Source organism: Centropristis striata, chromosome 21, assembly GCF_030273125.1.
Source record: "Centropristis striata isolate RG_2023a ecotype Rhode Island chromosome 21, C.striata_1.0, whole genome shotgun sequence".
Classification (NCBI taxonomy): Eukaryota; Metazoa; Chordata; class Actinopteri; order Perciformes; family Serranidae; genus Centropristis; species Centropristis striata.
Window position 1 is genome coordinate 30,529,800 of NC_081537.1, and position 10,675 is coordinate 30,540,474.

Here is a 10,675-nt window from a genome sequence, read left to right on the forward strand (position 1 = left end):
GATTTTTATGTACACAGCCTTGTACCTTTGTCTCTTTTAATTAAAGAACCTTTAACTTTCTTTCACAGTTACTCATCTTTTGGAAAAGCTCCAATTGCAAAAGCCACCAGATTCTGTCTGTGGAGAAAGTGATTTGGACTTTTAATTCCCACTACAGTACTCTATTGAATTGGGTTGGCAGCAAAACTCTCAGCAATGGCTATATTAAAACCTCTGTGAATAAAATTAAAACTATGGCACAATATCATAAATGGTAAGTTTGAAAATACAGCAGATCATTATTGTAATTTGGGTGGAGTGGCCCTATTTTAAGCCTCTTACAGCTAGCATAAGATTGGAATTTATTATCTGTATAAATGTGTTTGATAAATGATCCAGCTGGTTTGTTAATCACCCAAAAATGATGCACAAAAGACTCATACAGGACCTGGATGTAATAATTTATTCTGCAGTCATTTCATAATATATTTGATAAAATGTATTAAATATAAATGCGTCCTTGATTTTGAGTCAGTTGTTTAAGTAACTTTATTATAAAAATGTTTGAGATAGAATCTTCTTATTTTGATCACATTAAATATAATCTTTATGTGTATGTCATTCTAAATCAAGAGAATTTTGAATGAATCCAAAACAATAGAATTGGTCAATTTTTAATTGACAGGTACTTCCTGTTAAGTTGTTATTAACTCAATTTGTAACGTAGTTAGATTTAATAAATAAAATTGCTTGCAATCTGTTGCCTCAATTTTTTTGAGTAGCTATTGTTGATCTTTTTTTACAGTGCAGGACCTGCATACACTGTAAAAATTATCAATTCTAAATCAAGAGAATATTGAATGAATCCAACACAATAGAATTAGTACGTTTTTAATTGACACTTAACACTTCCTGTTAAGTTGTTATTAAGTCAACTTGTAACTTGGTTTGATTTAATTAATAATATTGTGTGCAATCTGTTGTCTCAATTTTATTGAGAAGCTATTGTTTATATTTTTATTACAGTGGTCATTTCATTTTACTTAATATATTTGATAAAATGTATTAAATATAAATGCGTCCTTGATTTTGAGGCAGTTGTTTAAGTAACTTTAATATAAAAATGTTTGAGATAGAATCTACTTATTTTGACCACATTAAATATAATCTTTACGTGTATGTAATTCTAAATCAAGAGAATTTTTAATGAATCCAACACAATAGAATGAGTCCGTTTTTAATTGACAGGCACTTCCTGTTAAGTTGTTATTAACTCAACTTGTAAAGTAGTCAGATTTAATAAATAAAATTGTGTGCAATCTGTTGCCTCAATTTTATTGAGTAGCTATTGTTTATCTTTTTTTACAGTGCAGGACCTGCATACACTTTAAAAATTAATAATTCTAAATCAAGAGAATTTTGAATGAATCCAACACAATAGAATTAGTCCGTTTTTAATTGACAGGCACTTCCTGTTAAGTTATTAACTCAACTTGTAACGTAGTTAGATTTAATTAATACAATTTTGTGCAATCTGTTGCCTTAATTTTATTGAGTAGTTATATTTGATAAATTGTATTAAATATAAATGTGTCCTTGATTTTGAGGCAGTTGTTTAAGTCAGCTATTCTCAACCTTGGGGTCAGGACCCCAATTGGGGTCGCGAGATGATTTCTGGGGGTCGCCAAATCATTTTGGAAGTCAGCTCTGTCTCCACTGTGTGAAAGTGTTCATGTGTTTTAGTCTTTTTGGTCATTTAATGTCTTTTTTTGGTCATTGTGGGGTTATTTTGTCATTTTGTGTCTTTTTTTTTTATCATTTTGTTGTCAATTTGTGTCTTTTTTGGTAATTTTGTTTCTATTTTTGACATTTTGTGTCTTTTTTTTGTAATTTTGTTCCTTTTTTGGGTCATTTTGTGTCTTTTTTTAAGTCATTTTGTGTCTTTTTTGGGTCATTTTGTTTCCTTTTTTGGTCATTTTGTGTCTTTTTTTAGTCATTTTGTGTCTTTTTTTGGTCATTTTGTGTCTTTTTTGGGTGATCTGAACTGTGCGTGTGAGATTCTGTTCAGTGAGTGGGGGTCACGGACAACATGCATGTTAAATTGGGGGTCGCGACTCAAAAAGGTTGAGAAATACTGCTTTAAGTAACTTTAATATAAAAATGTTTGAGATATAATCTACTTATTTTGACCACATTAAATATAATCTTTATATGTAGTTAATTCTAAATCAAGAGAATTTTCAATGAATCCAACACAATAGAATAAGTGTTTTTAATGGACAGGCACTTCCTGTCCTATACGCTATTAATGAGAAGAATGTAACCTCCAAGCTGTGGCTGCTGTGAGATCTGACACTTAACTAGAAATCCTCTGTAGGGGAGGATGAGGAGAAGGGGGAGGGGGGGAGGGCAGAGGGGAGGTAGAAGGAGGGTGGTTAGTCGTTAAATGGAGGGCGGGAAGGCAGAGCTGCAGTGCTTTACATACCCCTGAGTCTACAGGCAGCTGAGTAAGGCTCGGCTGGGCATGCAAATCCTCCCGCTTGGCCACTTCCTATAGTGGAAGTGATCGTTGCAGCCGGACAGGAGAGGGAGGCGCACACAGGAAAAGAGGCACAGAGGTGAGAGGTGGAAACACAGCAGTGGACAAGAGCAGAAGGAGAGAGTTACAGGAGATTCAGCCTGTTGGAACATTTCCACTTTACCATGCGACATATCAGCATATCAAAGCAACCGTCCTGTCACAGTGTGCACTCGTGTGCTGCACATGTGTGTTTCAGCGACTTGAATTAGGTGAAAGCATGAAAATTCAAGACAGAAAGAAGTAAAAGTAAAGAGCACAGCCATGTTTTACCTTCCACTGGTCTATTGATGTTTTGGATGATAAACATTTGGACAGAAAGCAGTAATGAAAATGACTTTTACATGAACCCTCTGAACCCCGGACGTACACTAGTTACACTGTAAAAGAAAAAAAACAGGTTGTTTTTACAGTAAAAAAACGGCAGCTGTGGTTGCCAGAAATTTACCTTAATAAATATAGTAGAACTTTTTTTATTATTAGGGTAAAAAGATATTGCCACTGTTGATTTCACGTTTAAGATTGTCATTTTATTCCATTTTTTACCATATAAATAAAAGATTTTTCCATCAAAAGAAACACAGTTTTGCCATATAATTGACAAGAAAATACTTTATAAATGCCGCATAAATTAAAGATTTTACCATTAAATATTACAGCATATTTTGGTTAGAGATATGGTGTTTAGTACATTTAACACTTATAAAACATTTTTTTTTTTTACAAAAGATGAATGCAAAAATTAGAGTGGTGGCTTGTATATATATTACATTAAATACATATTACAGTTTATTTTTTACAGTGGAGTAATGTATTTTTCAAAAAAGAAAACTGTAAAAAATACTGTTTTGGCTGATATATACATTTATGGTGTTTCATTGTTACTGTAACCGAATAAACTAATTTACCATTTTACGGTCAGTTTTTCAACGTGAAATCTACAGACATTTTTTTACAGTGTATCATAGCCATACACTGTAAAAAATATATTTAAAAACATGACATTCCTTGGTTCAATCATGTGTGATGAGAGCTCAGGAAAGGTAACAAAAATAAAGCATAACATTGTGATTTTTAATCAAAATCACTTCATTTTATATAACAGTATACTAGTATATTGAAAAAATGGTTATATATTGAAAAAAACTTGATATATTTTGTTATATATATATTTCCAGCACAATCGGGAAGTCATTAATGACATGGCTCATGTGAAGAAAATTCAACAAAACTTCACTAAAATGTTTCTGTAGTTTTTTTTACACAGATCAGAAGGGAGAGGATGAGATAGGTTTTAAGTAGAGGTTGTAAAAGATATAAATTGTTTAATTTAAATGGCATGTGGAGCCCCCGTGTACCACTTGGATTTAAAAAATTTTTTTTTATAGAATTTAAACCTTTGTTTTTTTCTTTTAGTATGATGTAATGTTAAGTAGAGGTTGTAAAAAATATAAATAATTTAATTTAAATGGCATGTGGGGCCCCCGTGTACCACTTGGATTTAAAAAAAAAAATTATCAATAAAATTTAAACCTTTTTTTTTTCTTTTAATATGATTTATTGGTTGTGTTTTTACCATAAAGGTGCAGGACTTTTATATCCCAGTAATAATTGCTGCAAATAAAATCTTAAAAGGAGAAAAAAAACAGCCCTAAAAGTGCTTGGGGTTCAGAGGGTTAATGAGCTAAGCATCGTTCAGGACACAGTGTGCTCGGCATGGAAGCATTCCTTTACGGCTGACTTGTCAAGTACGTAAGTGTGCTTCGGTGTGAATCGTGCATGTTTGCATACGTGTGAAATGTATGTTTATTGTCAGAGTGAGAGGTGTTATAAAAATGAAGAACAGCTTTTGTCTCTCTGCTGTTAATAGGTCTCCATAAAGCACCAGATCGGCCCGTTGCGCTCTCTGCAGCGGATATTGGTTTCTGTCACATGGACACACTGTCACAACCTGACAGAGACACACAATGAGAGCGAAAGATGGATAACATGAGCAGATGAAGAGGTTGGAGGAAAGAGTTAAATCCAGAGAATAAAAACAGGCAAAGAGGACTGAAAAAAACAGCAACATCCATCACATGATTTCCCCTTCGCCTCAATCTCCGAAGCAATATGGACATTAGAAGTGAGACTAATTGTGCGCGGCTGTTTGTGTCTTGGCTCTAAAGCCGTACATCTCTCCTGGCTTGGCTCACGTCATTCAAGAACCCGTTACCTAGCAACCCTGACGCAGGGAAAGTTTGGCCGACTAAAAATAAACTTAGTGTTTGCAGAAAAGGATGTTAAGTTGAAAAAGGAGAGTGAGAATTAAGCAGACAGCTCTGTGATAATACAGGAGAACAGAGGGGGAGGACAGAACACAGCACTAGTAGACCTGAAGGGGATTCTACAGTCGTATTGTGTGTGTATGAGAATGTGTATAAGTATGTGTTTGAGGTGTCTCGGGGCAGGCAGCGTAGAGTGGGTTTTTACAGCTTCTTTGATTGAAAAAAACACGGAAAATGAGACTTGGAGAAAGATAGATGAGGGTGGACCAAAATGGCAAATTTGAGGGCCGGAAAAAACCCCAACAAGCTGGAAGATGCAAAGAAAGCTAGCTTGTTCTGCTAGCTTGTTCTGCTAGCTTTTTAGCGTTAGCATTGTTTGCCACTAGTTGTATCTTTTTCTTCATATGTTTTTAATATACTAATGTTAACTTTTGGAGCTTAGCTTCATTAACTTCTCTGTAAATAACCGAGTTAACAAATATTAGCAATGTTGTGCTGAATGATTCATGTAAATACTGTAGCACCAAACTAACAGAGAGGTACTCTTGGTAAAGATGGGAAAAAGACTTGTCCTGGAAACTTATGCAACTTAGACCTGTACAGATTTAATTTCATCATGAACCATTAACCCTTTATCGGGCGAAGAACTATGTTTGGCAACTTCAGTGGATATCTAAATAAGGTCCCCATTTCTCTCTGTTTGGTCGTAGAACCACATGGATTTCTTCCAGCTAATCAGCAAAGATCAGGCTACGTCACAGACAGTGACACCATGATATCTGACCAATCAGTATGATAATAATATAATAATAGTAACTTTATTCACCTTGGCCTCCAATGGAAAAATGGAAAATTTAGAAAAAAAAATCAGCAAGAAACAGTCATACAAACAGAGTTATTCTTCAATGACTTGTACGAGGAGAACTTGACTATGACGGCATATTAGGGCCAAATATGAATAAAAATACAAACCCGTTGGGGTGCAAATTTACGAGATTAAAGTGGCAAATCTACAAGAAAAAAAGTCACAGATTTAAGAGATTTAAAGTGGCAAATCTGCCCCAAAAAGTTGCACATTTACAAGAAAAAAGTGTAAAAAAACAACTTTTTTCTCGCAGATTTACCACTTAAAATCTCATAAATCTGCAATTTTTTTCTCGTAGATTTGCCACTTTAATCTCGTAAACTTTTTTCTCAAAACATGACCTCCACGGGTCCGTATGTTTTTTTACACATTCCACAGTCCACATTATGGCAGAATGTAATATCCTCTAGTATTCTCTAGGGTTGAAATTTGGAATTTGCAAGTATTTTAATGAGTGTCCTGTTAAGGGTTAATGGCATCGAGATGCGGTTTATCACGTTTACACTGTGACCTGTACATTTTTGCCTGGAGCTGAAGCTTTTCATCGACCTTCTCAACAATAACATTATTAATATAACCCTCCAATGCATAGTTAAGGCCCTTTTGGTGACTTCGAGATGATATACAATCGTGTATGAAGCAAAAAGTTTGACTTCCTTGTATAAAATTAGTCGGGGGGGCCGCAAAAAGTAAACTATTCAACAATTCGATCTACTGAGCCTGAATCGAGTGCCAATCTGAATCTTCGCAGTGGCGGAAATTGTGGTTATGCAACATGGATAATTCCATCTTGGCTATATGGTGTCTTTAAGAGTCTTAGCCTGCATGTGAGGCATCATCTTAAGCAGCTTTGGTCATTGTTTCCCACCTACTATGGGATTCCATTCACCAAAGTCATGCACTTGATATTTGTAAAGCAGATAAGTGCAATAGAGAAGAAGCCCATTGGAATTAATCCATATTTTATGAGGCTGTCAGCCGCTCTCCCTGCCACCCCTCGTCTATTCTCTCTCCTCTCAGCCCGAGAGCCAAAGAGCCCTGAGATCAAAGCATAGGTGCTGTCACCCCTTAAAGGAAGAGAGAGAGGGGAAGACAAGCAGACAGCTCGAGATAGGCGGAATACTTTTGTGATTTACTCCCTCCATCTCGTCTCAACCTCTGTTCCTTTTTCTCATTCGCTCAATCTGTCTTAAATAAAGGCATGTGCTCCAAATGAGCTAGTGAGAAGTGAAGGGAGGTCGCTCAACCTCTTTACTCCCCCTGAAAATGTTCAGGGAAACTGTTTTTCCAAGCTGCTGCCTTAAAATTATATTGCTATTTTGTTCTTTTCTGTCTCAGAGAAGAATCACAAACAAAGTGTGGTGGGGGACCACGTATCACTTTAGTTTCGTGACAAAAGGAGAGTTGTACAAAAGGGATCAATCATGTGTGATTTTTTAATCAATATCACTTAATTTTATATAACAATATACTATTATATTGAAAAAACGGTTATATATTGAAAAAAAAAAACCCAATATATTCTGTGCTTTCCAGCACAATCGGGAAGTGATTAATGACATGGCTCATGTGAAGAAAATTCAACAAAACTCCACTAAATTGTTTCTGTGCTTTTGTTTACACAGATCAGAGGGGAGCGGACAAGATAGGCTTTAAGTAGAGGTTGTAAAAAATATAAATTGTTTCATTTAAATGGCATGTGGAGCCCCCGTGTACCACTATCAATAGAATTTAAACCTTTTTTTTTTCAGAGAAGAATGACAAACAAAGTGTGGTGGGGGACCACGTATCACTTTAGTTTCATGACAAAAGGAGAGTTGTACAAACGAAGGGAAAGATCAGGGGGCATGAAAAGAAGGTATCCGAGCATGAGGCTGATGAAGCAGGGAATGTGGGTGATGTGGGCTGATGCACAGTCTAGTCGAGCAGACATAGTTTTCTTATGATGTGCTTTATGGCATGACTGTATTGGCAAATAAGCAGAACAATAATGAGGATGACTGCTGAGATAGTGGGAAGGAGTGGGAGGAGAAGAGGCTGACAGCGAGTTGAAGATGAAGAGGAAAATGAAACATTGAAACTAGGGTGTTCTCATGTCCTCGCGTAACCCGCTGCAGAGAGTGCAAGTAAAGGTATAGGTTAATGCCTCCAGTGTATGAATTTATTATGTATGTGTGGGTGTGAAAATCCATCCATTACTTGTTATGTGAGCCTGCGATAAAATTGAAGCACCTCTTTGAGTAATTCAGCCTCATGTTTCAGTCTTCCAACCTAATTTTTCTAATAAAAAACTCGCAGGGCTGAATTATGATGTGAATTTATTAGTTTCCAAAACACTTTCGCCCTCTGCAGAAATAATTTGTCGTAAGCCCTGGAAGCAAGCCAGATCACTGTGCAAGATTCAACAAGTTGACCTGCATTTCCAAGAAGATACATAATCTCAAGCCTATGGCAGTTTTATCTGACATGCTTTTAGAAAAGGAGGATTTAAAAAGTGATATTTAGTCAAAAAAGCTTGATCATTTAAGGATGTTTTGTCTGTTGTAGTTTTAAATTGGTTAGTTTTGTGCGTGCGTGACCATCAGCACTTTACCTCGGTCTGGAAACCCTCGACCAAGATGGCCACCAGCAAGTTGAAGAGGACATAGTTGCCAAAGGTCATAAGTGCGATGAAGTAGAGTGCGGCTACAGGAGTGGTGGAGGCCATGCCGTTATATAACACCTTGTTCCAGTCCTCCTGTGTTAGGATCTGGAAGAAAGAAAGGAGAGAGGAAGAGACATGAGGAAAAAATGGTACAAGTACAGTACAGTACAGTTCAGCAATTCTTATACTTAAATACATAATACAATACATAAATAAAATAAATAAATAAATACATAAATACAGTCCTACATTCTTGGGGTCCTACGTTTCTAGGGTCCTAAGATCTCAATGTCCTATGTTTCCAAGGCCCTATGTTCTCAGGGTACTAAGTTTCCAATGTTCTATGTCCCTAGGGTCCTTTGTTTCCACGGTCCTTTGTTCTCAATGTTCTATGTTCCTAGGTCCCTATGTTCCCAGGATTCTAATTTCCGAATGTTCTATGTTCCTAGGGTCCTATGTTCCCAGGGTCCTAATTTCCCAATGTTCTATGTTCCTAGGGTCCTATGTTCCCAGGGTCCTAATTTCCCAATGTTCTATGTTCTCAGGGTCCTAATTTCCCAATGTTCTATGTTCCTAGGGTCCTAATTTCCCAATGTTCTATGTTCCTAGGGTCCTATGTTCCCAGGGTCCTAATTTCCCAATGTTCTATGTTCCTAGGGTCCTATGTTCCCAGGGTCCTAATTTCCCAATGTTCTATGTTCCTAGGGTCCTATGTTCCCAGGGTCCTAATTTCCCAATGTTCTATGCTCCTAAGTTCCTTTGTTTCCAAGGTCCTATGTTCTCAGGATCCTGTGTTTCCAATGTTCAATGTCTCCAGGGTACTAAGTTTACAATGTCTTATGTTCCTGGGATCTTAACTTCTTAATATTCTGTGTTACTGGGGTCCTATGTTCCCAGCGTCCAAAGTTCCCAATGTGCTATGTGCCTAGGGTCCTTTGTTTCCAAGGTCCTTTGTTCCCAATGTTCTATGTTCCTAGGGTCCTTTGTTTTCCAAGGTCCTTTGTTCCCAATGTTCCTAGGGTCCTAATTTCCTATTGTTCTGTGTTCCTAGGGTTCAAAGTTCTTCATGTCCTCTGTTCCCAGGGTCCTAAGTTCCCAATGTTTATGTTTCTAGGGTCCCTGTGTTCTATGTTCCCAATGTTCTATGTTACTAGTATCCTAATTTCCTATTGTTATATGTTCCCAGCGATCAAAGTTCCCTATGCCATATTTCCCAGGGTCCTAGGTTCTCAACGTTAATTGTTCCCACGTCATTCAGTGCCCTATGTTCCTAGAGTCCAAAGATCTTCATGTCCTATTCTTCCAGGGTCCTAAATTCCCAATGTCCTATGTTTTCAAGGGCCCTCTGTTTTAGGGTAAGCATTAGTTAGTAGGAGCTCTCTAACCTAGAATTATTTCCAAATCTGAAGCTTTTGAAGACTAACAGTCCTTGCTCTAGCACAGTGGTTCTCACTCCAGGGGTAATAGTTATTTAATAAATATTTTAGGCAAATATAAGTATAAGTTCCTGTACCTGTCAATCACTTGAAAACTCAAAGATGGAGTCGTGTTTGAAGCGTAGCAGTTATAGTTTTAAATGGTTATATGCTCACTGTTTTACTACATTAGTTTGAATCACTACATTTTAGTGATGAGAAATATTTGCAAGAAATTTAGTCATGGATTATTAACATTTAAAATGTAAATCAGACACTGATGGCACAGCGCTCTGTTAAGTCTTTTTTTTTTTCAACCAAAAATGCTTTGCGCTGGTTAGGGGGTACTTGGCTGAAAAATATTTCACAGGGGGAACATGACTGAAAAAAGGTTGAGAACCACTGGTCTAGCACGTTAATCTTGCCATGGACCTATGCCAGTCCATTTTTATAACTCTCAGAGTCATAATTATAGTTCCCTAATCTAATTATAAACCATGTCTTGTTAAGCAAATACAGAGCAGGGGAATTTTTTTTTTTCAGGTTTATATTACGTGCATTATGCAGGGGAAGATATGACCATGGAAATGTGGAACTGGGGAACATAGGAGGCGAGTTTGGTGATATTTCACAAGTTTAATATCTGGAAAGTATCTTTCTTGTAATTCTCTGTCAATATCATGAAGCATATCAAATGAAGGGACACGACACTGAAATGTAAAAGCTTTTATGAGTTCATAGAGTGGATCAGTGAAGCTACATTAAACCCGCCATGTGTGACATCATGAGAGCAGACATGTCAGTACAATGTCCTGTGCAGCGAGACATGCTGACATTTTATATTGTCCCAGATCAGATGTTTCACTGAATTATGAATGGGTTCTATATTAAGAGTGATAAATACTATGCAGTTGGAAAGATAGATAA

General features: G+C 36.6%; 1 protein-coding gene across 4 annotated transcripts in view; it reads right to left on the reverse strand.

The window, feature by feature from the left end:
- The window catches only part of cacna1g (calcium channel, voltage-dependent, T type, alpha 1G subunit), a 405,931-nt gene that overhangs the window by 143,633 nt on the left and 251,623 nt on the right, over positions 1 to 10,675 (reverse strand). For all 4 annotated transcript variants that reach the window (XR_009389430.1, XM_059324455.1, XM_059324456.1 and 1 more), the window contains exons 14-15: positions 8,283 to 8,438; positions 2,465 to 2,530 (exon numbers count right to left, since the gene is read on the reverse strand). Coding sequence is in view for 3 of the 4 variants with exons in the window: in XM_059324455.1 (XP_059180438.1) it covers positions 2,465 to 2,530; positions 8,283 to 8,438 (222 nt within the window). In the remaining variant the exon portion in view is untranslated. The remainder of the gene's footprint in view (positions 1 to 2,464; positions 2,531 to 8,282; positions 8,439 to 10,675) is intronic.